We start from the raw sequence: 20,464 nt of genomic DNA on the forward strand, positions 1-20,464 counted from the left end.
CAAATATTACAAAATGTACTTTACAAACAAGAAAATACATTTACAATAACACAATACATTATAGGTATGCAAGCAAATAATGGACTACAACAAACTCAGTTTTCCTATTTTAATTGGTTAAAGTACCTACAATTAGCTTTATTTATTTGTATTTTTAATACATTTATAGAATAATTTAGAATATTTATTTCAAATGTTTAAAAAAAGTGTGTTTTAATATGTATGTATACCTTTTATTTCTTTACTGGGATCATTTAATATGTTTGGATTTTAAAATCTATTGTTTTAAAATTATATTATACAACATTTTTTTTTTTTTAACTAACTGTGTATCCATCCACCAGAGGGCAATGTTATCCTTTCCTAGACCAGGTCATTCACTGTCTTATCTGAAATTCTATAATCTAATTCTAAGAATGTAATCTAACTGTTTACATGTGGAGAGCAATTTAATTCGGGCATTTCCTCTGCAGTATGAAGGAACAGGAAAAACACAGGATAAGACCAAAGTGAGGTCACTTAAGGAAGATAAAAATGAAAACCAAATTCTAGACTCATCATTATATATTTTTTTAAAAAGTGTCTGGTATGGAAGGCCATAGACTGTCTGTCCTTCTGTTTGCTCATTCTTAGTGTCTGAAAGACTGTAACACTCACGTTTCTCCTGGACATAGAGGTAGCTTTCCATTGTCCACTGGCCTGGGGGCTTCTGGTCTTGATCTGCAGATCGAACTCTGTTCATCAGCTTTTCTACTTCTTGCTTGGTGCTCAGAAAGTTGTTTCTTGTCTTCATCCAACAAATAAAAACACATGTACACAAACAGATCATAGGAACAACAACTGCCATTTTAAAATAGCCAATTATATTTAATCTGACAGATGCAAATACATTTAAAACTAGACATGAGACTGAAATAAGTATATAGTAATAGACATTTACAGCATACAGACATGCATAGGAAAGAGGAGCTCTGTTGCAAAAGATAATGATTTTACCATAGTGCATGATTTATAATACATTTTGACGTTTGCATACAATCAGCTCCATATGTATGGCTTTTTCTGACTTAGTAAACTTGCTTGATAGCTCACCTGATACAACACTGCAAGTACGATGAGGAACGCTTGGGTACGAGTCCCGCGAAACACAAGTCATTATAAAGGAGCTCCAAAGACTTGTAGTAGCAAGTTAAAATGATGTGGTTGCTTCAGCAAATACTTTTTTTTTTACATGCTTTTTTGCTTGCTAACACAATCGGTTAGGTTTAGTGTAGGCATTACTTCTAAAATTTTAGCGCCACTCATCAGACATTTCAATTCTATCCAAACAAAAAGTCGTCATTACAGAATTATAAGCCATGAACCAAACAGCTACGAAGTGAATCAACTTTGAAGCAAAAATGGATTTGAAAATCAGACAAAAAGAGACAATCACACAGATGATTGTGAACACAAAGAAACATTCAGGAGCACAAAGACTTGTGGTCAACACTGCCCTGTGACTTTTATTGAATAAAATAGCTTCACTACTGAAAAGCTACACTTTACTTCTCAGGTGATAATGTTGATGTTTGAAATTTTGCACTGCAAACATCAATGTAGCTTTTCCATGCTGTCAAGTGACTATGGTTTAAGCGAGATAATCTACAGCAAGGTGTTTATTAAAGGGGTCATATGATGTTGCTAAAAAGAACATTATTTTGTGTATTTGGTGTAATGAAATGTGTTTACGCAGTTTAAGGTTCAAAAAACACATTATTTTCCACATACTGTACATTATTGTTTCTCCTCTATGCCCCGCCTTTCTGAAACGCGTTGACCAAGTGCATTCAAAAGTCTTTCACAGTTTGTTGGAAAGAAATGAAAAGAAATGGCTTCATATCCTTCTTTTGTCCTCTAGAGTACTTACATCTCAGGCAAATACATCACTGTGAATGATCAATGCCACTCCTACAATATAAAAGGTGCTTGTCCTGCGGTAGTGAAATACTGTTAAGGCTAATGTCTCACGCTTTCGCAGCAGCGTTATTTCAGCGTATATATGCCGCAGTGCTGACACAGAGCTGCAGCACAGGTCTTTTGTGCTTTAGAATAAGCTGACATTTTGTGACACCACATCAGCTTTGAGTTTACAGTGACAGTCAAAGGTTAAAGGCAAAGCAAGGCAAGGCAAGTTTATTAGTATAGGTCAATATTGCCAATATTGATCAAAGACAAACAGAGCAGGTTACAGCATGAAAACAGAGGGCAAAATGGATGCAAAACTTTTTTATATGTGCCAGGCATAACATCATGTGGCTTTATAAATATTTTCAAAAGTAAAAACACTTTTTTTTTGGTCAAAAGGAGGCTACAGTAATTGAAAAAATGAAAGAGAAGCTAGATGGCTCTATACTTACATTCTGCAGGTTAAACTGTAGCTGTTGTTTGTAGGGCTCAAAATCGTGGGCCAGCTCATAACCCTCATGGTAGAATGTGAACAGACCCTGTAGGAAGGCCAAGAGCTGCAACCCCAAAGAGATATAAATACAGCAAGATGTAAATACGTTTCCATCATATGCTTGTTGCACAACATATCCATCTCGTCCTCTTTCTCAGTGCAAACAGGGATTTCACAATGTTTTGTGTCAGTTTGTAAATTCTGAAGTTTTCACATAACGGCTCAATCAAAAGCCCTGCACACAAAGTTAAGCGCAACGTTCTCTACAATGTTCTCTAAAACAATGTGTTAAAATAGGAGTATTTTTCCTTATTAAAATTGAAGACAGAAATAAATCAATCAATATTAATTTTGTGAAATGTGTGAAAATGATGTACACTCACTTGATATGAAGACTGTAAAACCCCATGTTTAATTTTACATGGAGAGGGTCGCCTCATGGGGGCAGCCATGTTGAGATCACATCACAAGCCAAACACTACTTGCTTTATCTCTGTAAATCTTTATATTATTGGATATTTTTGCTGACAAATATAAATTAATACAGTAGCATTGGTAATTGAAAAAGTTCGCGTCTGCATGTTTCTGCATCCACACCACTAGGTGTCAGTACAAGTCAGACTTAGGGAAGGGGAGAAATGATACGATTTGATTTTTGAGAAAGAAATTAGAACCCTACAACCTCAAATTACTAAAAAGACATTTAGTTAATATACTAAATTAATCATTTAATAATTGAAAAAATTGTTGTTGCACAGACCTGATGTACACACTGTAAAGAATCATTTTTCAAAGCTGTACATAAAAATTGTTTCTGGCACATGTTTTACAAGAAAATACCAGTCCTTCTATTTCAAAATTTCACGCTTAAATCAGTGTGTTACTTGATATTTTTTGAAATTATTTGTGATATTAAATATCAATTTCTGAGTGAAAATGGTTTCAAAGCCATTTTCTTCAGTGTACGGTGAGTGCATTAAGTTATGAATAATGTTCCATCTATTAATCATTACAGTTATCCCAGCTCTCTTATACTCGAGGCCTGTGCAAAGATTTGACTTTCTGATAGTAACTTTAGCAGAAGACTTCAAAGATGCTGATGTCACACCCTGAAACTCAAGAGCAGACCAGACTGCAGTGCTTCTGGGAGATTAACAGCATCGTTTTTTCCCATGCCAGGTGATAAACACTGGATGCTCTAGCTCACTTTACCGCTCACACTTATGCATATAAATATGCTTAATGCAGAAACGAGTCATGCAAATTCTGTCCACTGTTGTAATATGTGAGGTCCAGCTGTTGCGTATATCACGCGATGAATAATGTTCCATCTATTAATCATTACAGTTATCCCAGCTCTCTGACCTGAGCTGCTCTCTGATACTCGAGACCTGTGCAAAGATTTGACTTTCTGATAGTAACTTTAGCAGAAGACTTCAAAGATGCTGATGTCACACCCTGAAACTCAAGAGCAGACCAGACTGCAGTGCTTCTGGGAGATTAACAGCATCGTTTTTTCCCATGCCAGGTGATAAACACTGGATGCTCTAGCTCACTTTACCGCTCACACTTATGCATATAAATATGCTTAATGCAGAAACGAGTCATGCAAATTCTGTCCACTGTTGTAATATGTGAGGTCCAGCTGTTGCGTATATCACGCGATCTGTCTGCTGAGTGGAGATTTAGATACTAAACATGAAAAGGGCTGAAAATAAAAGAACAGTAAGAGGTCTTCCTCTCAAACTATGTTTAACTGCAGAAAACTTTCAGTTATTGTTTTACTTTAAGAGGAAGGATCAATTTTGCTTCAATTTCTGCAATAATGTGAGATTTTCATTTCCTATTGGATTGCATTTAAATTGATATATTTTACTGACCAGTGCATGTTAGGTTCACCCAAAAATGAAAAGTCATCATTCTGTCTTCATTCACTTACATTCTTTCTTCTGTGGAAGATATTTTAAGAAATGTGTTTTTTTGTCCATTCAATGGAATTCAATGGCAACCAAAACTGTTTGGTTAGCAACATTCTTCAAAATACCTTGTCTTCCACAGATAAAGAAAGTCATACAGGTTTGGAACCAATTGATGGTGAATTTTCTGGGTGAACTGCACCTTTAATAGCTCAGGGGTATTGTGGGACAGGAAATGAGAGCTGAGGTTTGTAATTTGGCATGATAAGACAGCGAGATTACGACTCCAGTGGTCATAAACTGTCCAGCTACTTCCTGTTGGCTACAAAACCATTACTGACCAGATGGCTTGATTCTCATTGCAGCACACTGCATGATGGGCATCTGATTTCTTTTGCAGGATACACATTTGACTATATGTTTTGCGGTTGTGTGCGTAAGAGTGTGTATTTGTGTCTGAATATAAGAGGACATTTTATGTATCACAAATATCTTACCGGCTCGACAAATTCAAATTTCTTCTTCTCTTGAACCTCCTGGATTTTGAAGACGTATTCTAGAGAGGCGTCATGAAAGAGTTGCCTTTCCTTATCAATCTGAGCGTCAGCCTGCAAACGAACAAAGAGCGCTGTTACCCTAGAGACGGAGAGAAAGTTATGGCTGCCAGGCTTGTTTGCTCATTTTGGGCTTTGGTTAATGGATACATGTGAGAATTTCTGGCTCAGCTTTGTGAGAATCTGTGTAACGACAAGCTAAACAAACGCAACTGAAACAGCACGAAAGAAAAAAACAGGAACTGAAGCTTTTAAACACTTGTTTTTAAAAGGTTTAGTCATCCAAAAATGGAAATGTTATCATTATTTACTCATCCCCATGTTGTTCCAAACCCATATGTCTTTCTTCTGTAAAACACAAAAGGAAAAATTCAAGTTTTCAAGTTCCAAAAAGAACACTAAGGACTATAAAAGTAGTTCACATGTCTTGTGTGTTATTATTAATTGGTTCCCATTCATTATAATTGCACGGAAAGAGCAGAATATACATAATTCTCCTTTTATGTTTAACAAAAGAAAACAAGTCATACAGGTTTGGAATGGCATGAGGGTGAATACATTTTTAAATGAACTATCCCTTTAAATAATTACATCACCACCAATGTCGGCATCAAAAAAAGACAATATTATTGTAAGATATGTACATCATTTCAGTCTTGCATGTGCTATTCGTTTCTGTTTTCGAGAAAATTAAACAGAATTGTGATTGGTTGTCTTTCTTGCATATACGTATTTAACCATTTCAACTTCTTTGTTGATTTTCTGTGAGTCTGGTGCACCGCAGATAGAAGTCATGATGGAAAGACACTTCTAATACAGCACTGCCTCAGAACTAAGACTAAAACCTAAACCGGAGTTCACTATTATTCTTTTGATGCCATGTAAGCGTTGGTATTTCCTTCGGAAAATGCAAATCTTAGCCTTATTTGTTGAATGATTCACCTCTTGGAGAGCTGATTCTTTTTTTCTGGACGACAGGTTGAGATGTTTTTCCAGTGAGGAGTAGTACTTTTCTGCCTCCTTGTCAAATTTCTTCTTCCCCTCCTATGGAAAACAAATGGTTACTGCCATTATATTAGCATATTTAAATAAGATCAAAGTCAGTTACGTAAACTGTAAAATTACCAGAGCTGTCAATTACCCAAAACTACTGAACGATGGTTAACAAATAATACAAAGCCTTTCTCAGAACTGACTTTTTAGTGTTTTTTAGCGAATTAAGTCGGTCACACAGGTGTTCTATCAGAGCAACAACAGAATCACATTATGAACATGTTGCACTAATACTTGACAACAACAAAGTATGCCTGTGATCTGCCTGTCAAGCCATTAGGTGGCACTCTAATGCTTTATCACACAAACCCACTCCTGTCTCCCAATGAGATATGCAGTTACTGCTATAGAAACAGTTTAGCCCATAATTGATAAATTGCAAGTAAATAAATATATTGTCAAGGAAATGAAATGATATAAACCAAGCATAAAGATGATTATATACTTAATCATACATAGTTACAAGATAAGATTAATCTCTTTCTGTTCTCAGTAGACAGAGAAGAGCAAATCACACAAAACTCTTGAAAATATACACATAATCGCATTTACAGGCATTTGAATGCAGCTCTGAAATATCATCTAAAGTCTGTGGGTCAGTTATTATTAAGATTACATTCCCTGACAGATGCGTCTGTCAGATTTGCATTAGTCTAAATGCGGACTCATTAACGGCACAGGTAGGACGATAGACAGACTTCTGTGGAAATGCACACAAGAACTGTTCGTTCAAGCATACGAGAAGAAAAGTTTCAGCCAAGAGAATCAGATTACAGGAACACAAACTCACAAAGTATGCTCAATGTCATGGGTATTAAAAGTCAAGACGGTAGTTGTTGTTTTGTCATAATACAGTGACTTTTGAAAGGCCATCAGTGCAGAAATGCTGCTTTGGCAGTACAATAGTATAGTTACACCATTGACCAACAGGGGCTAACTGGACCATGGTACTCAGCTAAACCCTGACCACTTGGCTGTGTCCAAAAGCTGAAAAATGCTGCCTCCGAAAGTAGCATATGCACATCCAAATCCAATGATCATGTGACATCTTGTCTACTGAGATACTCATCAGATTTTTGTAAATGTATTAATTACCGTATTGGCCCGAATATAAGACGACCCTGATTATAAGACGACCGCGTTTTTTCAAATGTATTTCCAAGAAAAAAATATCGTCTTATATTCGGGACAATACGGTAAATATTCACTTGGTTATCACCAAAGCTTTCTCTATTGCTGCGTCTCAATGTGCCTACTTATACTACGCCCTTAAAGAATGAAAAAGTACACACTTTGTTTTGAGAGTGTAGTAGAAGAGTAGGCAAGCTTTGGGACATACTATCACGTCACACATTAAATAAATATATATTTTTTTTTTTACCAGATTAAATGTTGAATATTAGTAACTCGAACCCCTTTTTCTAAGCCTCTCTACCTAACCGCCGGTCGTGCACATCCGCCATGTTTGTAGTTTTTTAACGCGTTTTATTCGTGTTTGTAGTTCTGGACAGAATCCTTCACCAAAGCGCAATGGATTGTGGGCAATATTAGCCATTCGAGTGTGCACGGATCCACACTTCAAAAATCGACCTGAAATAGTAGACCATCCAGGGACTTTTGGCATACTCTTTTCAACATACTAAGCTTTGGGACACACTATTCTAATCTCAAATACTATTTAGGATGGATAGTATGAACATTGAGACGCAGGGTATTTTGTTGTAGATCATTAAGAAACCACACGACTGTGGTCTTGGACTTTATACTGACACTTATTGGTGTGGAGGCACCACTGCACAAAACTACACTTACCTGAAAACGTTACCTGGTGCACATTTTATAGGCTATAGCTTTAGATGAAGAGTAACAGATGTGAATGATGAAGAGGAGAATTCTGAATATAAAATTCAGACATCCATCTGCTTCTTCCATTCCCTGTCACAACTCACAAGATAACTAACTTCACGAGAGGAGATTTCCACACAAGAGAATCCACAACACTGAATCCTTCAAAAGGCCCTGACTCCATTCAGTCTGTTTTCACACCTGAGTTGTCCTGCCTGAGGCCTTTCACGCAGCGATGCAATACGTGGGTTCTACAGTTATCGCTATATTCAAAGGTCATATGTAAATTTTAAAGTGCTCTATTTCTTTGCAGCAACTCAAGTGCTGTTCTGAGTGGGAGCATGGGAGATGACAGAGGGTTTGCTTGGACCACTGTCAAAAGAAGCAAGCTGGTTTATTTGAGGGCCAGGGTTAATGCAAGGCCTAGCTAGTTAATGCATGAGCATATATGTGATCCCAATAATTTTTAAGCACCTCAATGCAATTTCTATCAAAAAATGCGCAAATAATTCCAAATATGGAAGTACATTTTCTGAAGAAAAGATATACAGAGAAACATGCATACTCAGCATACACAGCATATTCTGAAAACTGCTATAGTTGTAGTCATAGACAGTCATGCAGTGAAAGGAAACGACTAGTAAAACTTGAGCTTGTGTGTATTTTCATTCTCATGGCCCCTCCATTAACCCTTGACTCCATATAACGGCTACTGATATGACGTAGTTAAACAGTGTGCTTGAACATTCTCTCCACCACACAACGTCAGTGATGAAATAATAACAGTCCTGCATCCACCGCGGTTCCAAATTCCTGACAACAATCAATAAATAATTTCAAGATTGTGTCTTTAGACGCTTCCTCTACTATGTCCAGAAAAAAGAGAAAATCGTTCCAGAGGAAACCGTAGTGTCTATATCTGACTCCCATGGGATATGAGTTAAATAATAAAACAGACAAATAAATGAATAAATACATTAGATAGTGTCTTGACAACCAATAAATTTCCCCTCGGGTTTGTTTGCTTTATATGAGAGGATGACAGAGGAATACAATATACTGGATGTCTTGGCTTGATGACATTTTTTTGTGATATGAATACTGCAAAAACTTGGCTTAAGGAAACACAGATTCTCTCTCTCCAACACAAAGATGCGGAGAGAGGGATAATAAGAGACAGAGGAAAATAGGAGAATTAACAAGCTTGAAATGTATTGGGATTGCCCCATTACTGTCTTAAATCAATGGGATAACTCACTATAACCACTCACAATAGAAGTTAAAAAGCTTCAAAACAACCCAAAGTAATAAGCAAGAGGCTTAATCATAACCAGGCCCACACAAAATCTCTACAGAATTCATTCGTGTTTGTTTATTCCGACAATAATGGAAAATTTGATAAGAATTTATGCCATAAAAAAGACTGTAATACTAAAAAGTCTACAAATAACTTCAGAGCTTGTTTATAAGTAGGTCCATGCAGTATCTGCATTCAGAATCTAGATGAAAAAGTGGAAGTCTGCAAAACTGATTTGAATAAGAGTGAAATGTGTTACAGAGATACAGAGTACACTGCAAAAAGTGGTAACCTGCAATTGTTACGTTAAATATATATTTCTGCCTGATTTAACCCATATAACATTTTAGTTTTGTTTGTATAAATTAATGTATTTAGGTTGATTTAGCTATATTAAATAATATTTTTGACTTGAATAAAACTTGGTTATTTAGCTGTCACCATTTTTATAGGTTACCATTTTTTTCAGTGTATCAAAGGAAACTATAAATACATCATCTTACAAAATGACAATTAGAAGTATTTTAAACATTTTAATGATGTGCAGTCACATGAGATGAAAAATCATAACAGCGACCTAAAAAAAAGTTTATTTTTACCAGCAGTAGGTCATGGGGCAGCCATGTTGAGATCACATGACAATCTCTACTAATAATTCCATAACAGCAATAGATAGAACAAAAGATAAAATGACCCACTGTCAACACAAAACGGCACATTTCACACATTTGCCATAAATATAACTGTTCTAAAGGACGTTGCAGTTTCATTCATATCAGTAGCAAACTCTGGTATGGTTCGTAGGTCCACAACCAAGTTCGGAAAATAGAGATTATCATCCAAACTAACCAAACTCTGGTGTCAATGAACACGGGTGTGCAACAAAAGTGTTCGTATAAAAGCATTCCAAACAACATAGGGGATAAATAGAACTTTGCAAATTCATATTTAATATCTCTGGAAATGTGGTGCTTCTACAGGAACAGAATCAATGCAGGGCTACACATAAGGCGCTGAGCTGCGCTACCCAGTGTGATCCTCTTCTGTTGGTCCAGCAGGGTCTCCGCTGACCATCAGGGCTTTGTTTCAGACTTTCAACAATTTACTGCCGTCCTCTACTGGGATGACCTCACGTGACCTCTGCTCACGGGGGCAGTGTGAACTGCAGCCAGGTTAAAGACCGCTGTGCAACGGATGGGGCTCTGCATGACAGACAGACTTCAGACCCCCCACAGTGTGACAAAAAAAGCCAGGCAGACAAACATATGTGCATGAGTGCACACACACACACATACTCACAGAGAATCCTGGAGCCTGCGGAGCCACCTGGCCAGACGGGCTGATGGCACCGATTTTGAGCGATCACTGCCTCAGATGCTGACAGCTCCAAGGGGAAACAAACCAACACCCCCAGGGGTGCACTGCACAAACAGCCCAGACACTTACTCTTTATTCTTTCTCTCTTCTGCTTTTAGAAGACATTAGCCAATATTCAGATCTCCGAGCTTGGTGCCAAATCTAAACAACTGTGATGGAATGTCCTGCCATTGTTTATTACATTCTTATATGAGTTCAGCGAATAAATATGATAGGATCAACTTACTAATTACCAGAAGATGAGAGAAGAGAGAGAAAGGACTGAGACAAGATGAGAGGAAAGGACAATATGAGTGAAGGAGACAAGAATACAAGATGAGACAAGAAGAAAGGCAGAAACTAGAGAAAATAGAGTAGAGAAAATGAGATGAGAAAAGAGATGATGAGATGAGATGAGCTGAAAAAAATAAAGATACAATAAAAGAGGAGAGGAGATGAGAAAATACAAGATATGACCAGATGAGAGAGAAAAACAGACAGATTGAGACATGACAAGTGGAGAGGAGAGGAGAGGAGACAAGAAAAGAGGGATGAGACAAGATGAAGAGAAAAGAAAAGAAGAAAACAAATTAAGATGATATGATAAGAAAAGAGGAGGAGAGGAGATGAAAAAAGACAAGATAAGACCAGAAGGCAAGAGACAAATTGAGACAAGTGGAGAGGAGAGGGGAAGAGAGGAGAGGAGACAAAAAGAGTGATGAGACAAGATAAAAGAAGAGAAAGGAAAAGAAGAAACAAACTGAGATGATAGAAGAAGAGACAAGAGAAGAAGAACAGAGGAGATGAGATGAGATAAGACAAGCTGAGACAAGATGAGAGGAAAAGAACAACAGTAAAAGAGGACGAGTAAAGAAGATGACAAAAACTAAGAACATAGGAGAGGAGACAAAACGAGATGAGAGACGATAAAAGAAAAGACAAACTAAGACAAGATGAGCAGTGAAAACAAAATGAGATGAAGAGAAGAGAAGAGAGAAGATGACAAGATGAGACAGGAGAGGAGACAAACTAAGATAAGATGAGAAGAGACAAAGGAGAGGACAAAATGAGACAAGACAAGAAGAAGAAGAGGTAAAGACAAGAGAAAGACAAAAAACAGAGAAGAGGATTTGATACAAAATGAGAGAGGATAAGAGAAAAGAAACTGAGATGAGTTGAGAAGTGAAAACAACACGAGACAAGGAGCAGAGAGAAGATGAGACAAGATGAGAGAAGAGACAAGAACAGAGGAGAGGAGACAAACTGAGATGAGATGAGAAAAGAGAAAAGAAAGAAGAGATGAGCCAAACACAAGATAAAGACAAGAAAAGAGTAGAGGACACAACACAAGATGAGAGAGGACAAGAGAAAAGAGCTGAAATTGGAGAAGAGAAGAGAAATGAGATTAGACAATGTGAGAGAACACGTCAAAATAAAGGTTCCAAAAGGGGGTTTTCACAGTGATGCCATAGAAGAACCAGTTTTGGTTCCCCAAATAACCTTTCAGTGAACAGTTCTTAAAAGAACCACTTTTTTCTTAGTGTGAAGAACATCTTAATAATCTAAATAACCTTTTTCTGCTGGAATGACAAGGTTCCATGGTTGGTAAAGGTTCTTTGTGGAACTATTGATGCCATTAAAGAACCTTTACTTTTAAGATTGAAGAGGAGAGGACAAGATGAGAAAAGTGAAGAATAAAAGAGACAATATCTAGAGATAAAATCATAGATATTAAGAGAAGAGAAGAATGAGGATGGAGGTAGATGTTGTTGTCTTAGTCCTGTGCTGCTCTCTAGAGCACTGAGGATCATAATTAGCTGTGACATCCTCAGCATCTTCACACAACACTTCAATTAAACTCATTAAGGTCTAATCAGTCCTCTGTTACCTGATAAGAGCAGGTGGGACATTAGATGTGCCTGAGCAGTCAGTGGAAAACAACTGAAGCTCTACTGGTGCAGTGCAGTGCTCTTGAAAAAAAAACTGCTATTTTTTCGGCAAATTGTCACATGGTTAATTGGACACAGAGTCCAGCGATGACAATTAAGAAGCAGCACTTCGACTTGAGCTATTTTGATGGCACTCAAAGCATGTTCTCACCTTTCTAGCACAACATATAAACCAAAGAAAAACACAAAAACAAACCTGCATAACGGATGCAGCATAATAACTTAACATAGTGTAGAACAGTTCAATAAACAAAGAAATAAAATACAGTCATTTAAAATATTCTAAACACACATCATCACTTTGTGTACCAGGAGTATCTGGAATCGTGTGGATTTTATATGTTGACAAAATTTTTTTTTTACTAGTCAGACTCTTTTATATCAGCAGATGATATAAACAGGTTCTTACCTGTATTCAAAGTCAGGGTTTCAACAGATTTAAGTTAAAGTGCAATTTTAATATTTTATCAAAACTCAATTCATGGTGCAGAACTGCTTAATATGCTATTTGGAAACAGTGACACTGTAATGGTTTTATATTAATCATGCAAACATCTGGCACAATGAATGACGTTACTTTGGGATGGGACTTCCTGTTCGGGGAACGGTGTCACACAGGGGGAGTGTTCAGGACTTCAGGACAAGCTTTTAACTTGGTTGAAAACAATCATTTTGTAATTCCATTTGGTTTAGCTGTTAGCTTGGTCCAGTTAGCCTTCTGGTAGATGATGGCAACTACATGTTTCACCAGTCTCCAATTTTTCAGAGGGCTCTTAAAAGCATAAAATAGCAATAGCTAAACAATTGGCATTGAAATGAATGGGAATGCTAAATATATTATAGACCTTGCTGCGTGCTTATAGTGGTGCAGAAATCACACACTGCACTTTAAAAAAAGCAATATTTGTGATCATAAGGAAGCTGCACGGTACCTTATTATAAAAATTATCATGACTTGTTCAAAGACCTTTAGCACAACGGTAACTAAGCTGCCATTTTTAATAATATTATGCGAACATCAGAACTCTGTAATCACAGAACTGAATACTAACAAACCAGTGCTTTTCACTTCTTGTTTTACAAAAACGTTGCAGAGATAAGAGTACTGTTCTTCCCTCAACATTTGATCAACCTTAGACATAAAAGCTATTATTTCCTGCCAAGCACATAAGGGTAAAGGTCAACTTCCCACCTCTTATTTTGAAACTATTTCTGGAGGCAAGAAGCTCCTTTCACAGCTCTTATTCTGATGAAGGTTTGCAGTAATCTTTAAATCTGTCCACCTCCCGTAGACAAGACTTATTCAAAAACACACTGTACTGCACTCTGCACCAGACAGGAAGTGCCCTAGATTAGACAGACCTTCAGCGGCGCTGCCCAGATGACCTGGATGCACACCATTCATCATGAATTTTAAAACCATAGAAAGGCCTGACAGCAACACTTCAGATACAACAGGCATCTCTGTATTTCTGTCCAGCCAGATATCATTAACTGAGTTCCAAAGTTGCCTACCTAGACAACATTGTAAGGCATCATAGACCTGTTCCAAAAAGTAGACAGCATTGCATGTCTCCTTCACGGATTATGCAATCCCAGAATATACTGTGATAAGCTCAGTGAGTCTTGATTGTAACATTACTTTAGAATTGTTGAAGACATGGTTTAAAATTGCAATCCAGGCTGACTGGAAATACATGAATCTGCCGACATTTCAGTTTCCAGGTGAAGTTAAGTTTCTTTTTCACACAAATTATGATTACAAGGACATGATTATTGATTAATAATTTGTCTCATACATGGTATAATTTAATGAGAGGTGTTTTTGTCCCCAAATTCAGAAGCATGTATCGCAAATTAATTACATGGCCATTCTATACTGTGAATATTCAATGCTAAATGATATGACAAACAGTAAAGTTTTTTAGAAAGAATAATTTAAAAACGAAAAAAGAACGATTAGGGATAATCAATAAATTATGAATAATTTACGCCATTGTTTAATCTGCCAATTTGTAATCATGTAATCCATAAAAGTAACTGTAATCTGATTATAAGCATTTTAAAATGTATTATAATCTAATTACAAGTACTCAATTTTTTATCCAGATTACAAGTAAAAAGTTACTACCCAGCACTGGTTATGGCATCAAAACGCTTTTACCATAGTGCATGATTTATAATTTAATACATTTTAATACCAATATCAATAAAAAAGCTACGTTCATCAAAAAGGTTGATGTTTACTGAATTAAAATAAACTACTTTAGACAAAAGGTGTTGAAAATTGTGAAAAGTGTTGAAAATTAAATTCAGTAATGGTAAACTGTGTATATCCATACATGTAAATTTTAACCCAAAATCTTGTTTTTAAAAAGTCCAGTAAACTTTTTAATATCCATTTATTTTGAAAAGTTTTTCATTGGAAAGTATGGATAAAAACTGATCTACTAAACAGCTGCCAATGTAGATGGTAGACATCTAAAAACATACTGGTTTCTTAAATTCAATATTTAATCAAATAGACAGTTACAAACGAAAGGACGCGTGTCTATCAGTTTCTGAAGTCTGTGAACATAAAGTACAGATGGTGTAATTCTTGCTCATGATTACACAGTTGCTCGCCGTTCACAATGTGCTTCTTTCTTTCAGTAACTGCATGTTTGCACAATGTTCCGAGTTTCACGGTTACCTTGAATGTCATCAGATATGCGCTGGTCTAGGGAAGTGGGAGTGTGTCGAGATTGAAGGTGCGAGTTTTTGTGTAAGCGAGGTCTTGTCTGTGAATTTCTGAGTGGTTAAGGACATAAACAAAGCCTCAGCTCTTTCTTTGACCAGGGTTAGCTCAACCTGCCGGCTGTAAATGCAAGGTCTCGAACTGAATACTGTACATCCACAATCTCAGTGAGCCACTTTTTTGTAACTTGTATCTTGTAAAATAGAATCCTAACTGAAAAGGAACCTCACAAATTAAACTGAAAACACCTACATACAGCTATGCATGAAGTGCCACACTGATGCCCTGAAGATATGAAATCTTCTTGAGGTGTGACTAGGGATATGCCGGTATCAAATTTTCATGTTGCGATTAATTGCTAATGCTTTTATTACGGTATACGGTATTATCACGATATTGAAATTAAGTTAAAAAAAGTGCTGTCATAAGACTACAACCTCAAAAAATTTTACGCTAGGGGCTCCATGGCGTGTCATAAACATGATCGTACATGTTGATGCAAAACAAACATTCTGAACGCACACATTTCCACATAATCAACACTTCTCTTTCTTCACTTCTTTCAAACTGCTTTTACGTGCTATGAATCAAAAGAAGCCTCCATCGTAAGATATCTAACTATATATAGGAACTTTTTAGAAGACGCATCTCATTTTTGTGGTCTTCTGTTTGCCATTCTGTCTGCCTAACCACTTAGTCAATCTCATAACGGCATGTTTCATTAGCAAAGTCTCGGTCGGGGCAGATGTTCATTCACCCCCTGCCTTCTGCCACCTGCTCCAGCCACCGTCAGTCCAGAGGTGGCTTCACACGTGTCTCGTATCTCCAGCCATCACTGTGACAGAAAACCACGGGCCCACATCCATCATTACTCCATATCTCTCTGTAGGCCTTGATGATCTAACTTCTGCTGGGCAAATGGGTACTTTTTAAAGTTTGTGAGGTGATTTTTAAAGTACATTTTGTGTGAGATATTAAATTCTATCAAATACAGAAATGGAATTTTGCCATATCAAGCTAAATTAATACATTTTAATACTTGTTGTGGTATAATTATTCCTTTAGGAAGTTAACAGGGTTGACAGTTTATGTTATGTTAGGTTATGTTACAGTTAAGTTTTATCTATTTGACTTTACAAGTTTGGTGCTTGAAGTCATGAAACTAAAAGGTGCTTTTAGAATGAGAATTTAAATGTGATGTTTTGAGGGTTAAAGGAAGGTAACAGGGTTGACAGTTTTATGTTTTACGTATTTGACTTTACAAGTTTGGTGCTTGAAGTCATGAAACTAAAAGGTGCTTTTAGAATGAGAATTTAAATGTGATGTTTTGAGGGTTAAAGGAAGGTAACAGGGTTGACAGTTTTATGTTTTACGTATTTGACTTTACAAGTTTGGTGCTTGAAGTCATGAAACTAAAAGGTGCTTTTAGAATGAGAATTTAAATGTGATGTTTTGAGGGTTAAAGGAAGGTAACAGGGTTGACAGTTTTATGTTTTACGTATTTGACTTTACAAGTTTGGTGCTTGATGTCATGAAACTAAAAGGTGCTTTTAGAATGAGAATTTAAATGTGATGTTTTGAGGGTTAAAGGAAGGTAACAGGGTTGACAGTTTTATGTTTTACGTACAGTATTTGACTTTAATAGTTTTGTGCTTGAGGTCATGAAAGTAAAAGGTGTTTCTTAGAGAATTTAAATGTGATGTACCACACAAACGTATATGGTAACAGGGTTGACAAATAATCTGTGAACAAAACTTCACATATCTTTACTATCGAAATATCATAAATATATAGACAGAACAGTCTAGTTGCACTTAGCTATAATCTGCTAAATGTGACAACAAGTCATGAAGATATTAAAATATTATAAACATCAACATGATTTTCTGTTAAGCTACTTCGAAACAATGTGCATATAGGCAATACAAATAAATTTGACCTGACTTAAATGCTAGAATTAATTTTCATAATTTTGTTTAATAATCAAAACTGTAAATATTTGTAAGTAAACACAGGAAAGATTAGGCACAGACAAAAAGAAAATAACACACAAAAAGTATATAATAAAGTAAAAGCATTTTTATAATATTTCTAGAAAATGCCACATAACACATTAGTTAGCATTAACAGAGTACAAGTTGGCACTAGCTCGTCATTGTTAAAGTTATGTATATGAGAGACACAAATGTTTTGTAGAATGACCCAGCTGGTTTCTATGGCCAAATTGGTAAGCAACATTTTTTATTATCAATAAACTATGCAAACCTATTTTCATGGCAAAGGTAACAAATGCTTACTGTAGTTTTTAGTTCAGTGAACTACTGTTGGCAATAAATGTATCGGCATATGTTAAGTTTGTGGTCCAGTTTTAGAGTGTAGTTTTATTTATTTATAGATTTCTGAGCTGATATACTGATTTGATGACCTGTTGGTGCCAGTTTTATGAGACGTGGCTCACAGGGAATTACACACGCCAGTCTTAATACCATTAGCTGAGATCTGTTCTGGGGTAGATTTGTGCCAGTGAGTGACATTTGCAGAGGAAGGGAAAAGTGAATAAGACAAATGTGAAAAATAAAACTAAATACCAATAAGTTGAGTATTTGTTTTAAAACAGCAAAAAAAAAAGAAAAAAAGATACATTCATTGTAACTGAATATGGAGAAGGGCGAACACTACAATTCTACAAACTCTGTCCTCATTTTCCTTTAAAATTGCACAGCTTGTGATTCTGAGCTTTGACGACCCATATGTAATTGCTCTCCCATAGTAAAAACTAGTGCTGTCAAAAGATTAATCGCGATTAATCGCATCCAAAATAAAAGTTTTTGTTTACATAATATATGTATGTGTACTGTGTATATGTATTATGTATATATAAATTCACACACATACAGTTTATATTTTGAAAATATTTACATGTATATACATTTATATATTTATGTTATTATATTTTATAATATATATAAATATATTTAATATAATTATATAAACATAACATTTTTCTTAAATATATACATGCATGTGTTTGTATTTATATATACATAATAAATGTGTACAGAATACACACATATATTATGTAAACAAAAACTTTTATTTTGGATGCTATTAATCGCGATTAATCGTTTAACAGCACTAGTAAAAACCTTGTTCCTGTGACGTGCCGAGGTGTTTGGCCAACAGGAAATAAATTGTTCGGGCTTTGGGCTTGAGCGGTCCTTTTATCGGCCACTGACCTCACTCCGTTAACCAGCTGGAGCTGCAGCAAGGCTGTAATTACCTAATAAGGGCGTCTATACCTCCCAACCACCCTCTGAACACTAAATTTGAGCAAGAAGGAGGTCTGGCAGCCGGCCGATCCTCCACATTCCCATAATCCTTTAGTAAGGCTCTTGACTCCACAGCTAGTGCGTTAACCAGCTGGAGCTGCAGCAAGGGTGTAATTACCTAATAAGGGCGTCTATACCTCCCAACCACCCTCTGAACACTAAATTTGAGCAAGAAGGAGGTCTGGCAGCCGGCCGATCCTCCACATTCCCATAATCCTTTAGTAAGGCTCTTGACTCCACAGCTAGTGTTCAATCCATTCTCCACATTTAGAGTATGTTTATAGTAGAGGAGAAAGGTACAGTATAAGCTATTAAAAGCAAGTGGTTGAAAAGGAGATAAAGAGTGAAAGAAGAGACTTGGGTGATGACTGTGATAAGTGCACTTTCTGCAGAGAGAGGTTGAGGTGAATGTTTAGTTTACAAAAACAGAGTGCGATATACAACAGTACAATAAAAAAGGCATATAAAATCATGCCTATATATATATATATAGTATATAGGCATGATTAGTATATATATTAGTATATATATTCTGAAAACAGCTTTTGTGTGTGTGTGTGTGTGTGAGAGAGGATTTTCTCATTTGCACTACTATATAATCAAAGTTGCAGCATCACAATCGGAAGCGTTTGACCTTATGTGATATTAATCCTGGCACAAATATAAAGCTTTGCCACAGCTGAAGATTTGCAGTGAACAATGTGAATTCATGAAACATGAGCAGAAAAGATTTTGTTTCGAAAATCATTCCTTTCCATAATTATGTACAAACAACAATTTTATAATCTATACAGGATTTACACATTCGACCTACTTTCACGAATAAAGTCTATTTTATGGAAGAGAATCAATATTCTACTAAATTTTTTCATTTTGTTTTCCATAGAAGAAAAGAAAATCATGTGGGGAGGAAATAATGACAGAATTGATATTTTGGGGTAAACTATACCCTGTAAATACCCTCTTTTGCAAGTTTTTTTGTACTGAAAAGTAAGAGAGAGCTTCACAACACCACACTGGTTGATCTCAATTAATGAGAATCCGCCTCTGCTTGCATTGTGCCCACCCATCCGCTCAAAAGCAGAGAGAATACTGGTCCTCTGGTCCTGCAAGTGAACCTTACACAAAGCACAAGCCACATGCACAAACCCTTTTCATGCTAAATAAATCAAAAGTGGCTTTGAGGTAGGAATATAAATCAGAGGCCTGGGTTATGTACAGATGGCTGAACCTAACACTCGCCCCAAGGAAGACACTCAGCATGTGTGTTTGAGTGTATAGGTATATATTTATTTCGGTCTGAGTGTAGTTGTATATATGTGTGACTGAATATGTGCGTGTGATCTTTCAGACCCCAAGGGGCTCAAACTGCTGGACATTTTGATGTTGCTTATTTTAATGTATAATGAGTTTCTACCTTACAGCGATGCAGCCAAGTGTGTGTGTGTGTGTATGTGTGTTTGGAAACGTGTTTGTGTTTAGACTGTGGACAAGTTTTGTTTGGACTATGTTCCACCAAAATCTGCCATTGCGTTGTTTATGATTTAAAATATTCCTTATAAGGTGTTTGCTGTTAGCATGGTTTGAATTTATTATTATTGTATGTCTGAAGATAATAATATTTTATGAATGTTTAGCCATTACGAGAGTTCCTTCATACCACTAACTAAAAAGTGCAATTCAATTACCATGTTTGCCATGCTGTGTAGTATCTTTGAAGTATCTTTGTATCTAGGTGCACATCATAGTATTTCTTATATGATTTCATTATTTTACTATGGTACCACTACAGTAATTTGCAGTACCACACAGTGGGCCTCATCTATCAACCTAACGTAGAAACGAGCGCAGATCCGTGCGCACAAATCAACTTATGACAGAGTTCACGTGTGATTCATGAAACATTCGTATGCCGCCAATCTCATCGTACGAATGATCGCACGTTGATAAATGTGGCGGCCGACAACAATCGTCATTTGAATATCAGA

General features: G+C 36.3%; 1 protein-coding gene across 1 annotated transcript in view; it reads right to left on the reverse strand.

Moving 5' to 3' along the window:
• The window catches only part of arhgap42b (Rho GTPase activating protein 42b), a 104,799-nt gene that overhangs the window by 26,608 nt on the left and 57,727 nt on the right, over nt 1-20,464 (reverse strand). The window contains exons 5-8 of the mRNA XM_016544196.1: nt 5,853-5,954; nt 4,854-4,964; nt 2,400-2,504; nt 658-787 (exon numbers count right to left, since the gene is read on the reverse strand). Of these exons, the coding sequence (XP_016399682.1) occupies nt 658-787; nt 2,400-2,504; nt 4,854-4,964; nt 5,853-5,954 (448 nt within the window). The remainder of the gene's footprint in view (nt 1-657; nt 788-2,399; nt 2,505-4,853; nt 4,965-5,852; nt 5,955-20,464) is intronic.

This window comes from Sinocyclocheilus rhinocerous, unplaced genomic scaffold (assembly GCF_001515625.1).
Source record: "Sinocyclocheilus rhinocerous isolate Xijiao unplaced genomic scaffold, SAMN03320098_v1.1 scaffold3387, whole genome shotgun sequence".
NCBI lineage: Eukaryota > Metazoa > Chordata > Actinopteri > Cypriniformes > Cyprinidae > Sinocyclocheilus > Sinocyclocheilus rhinocerous.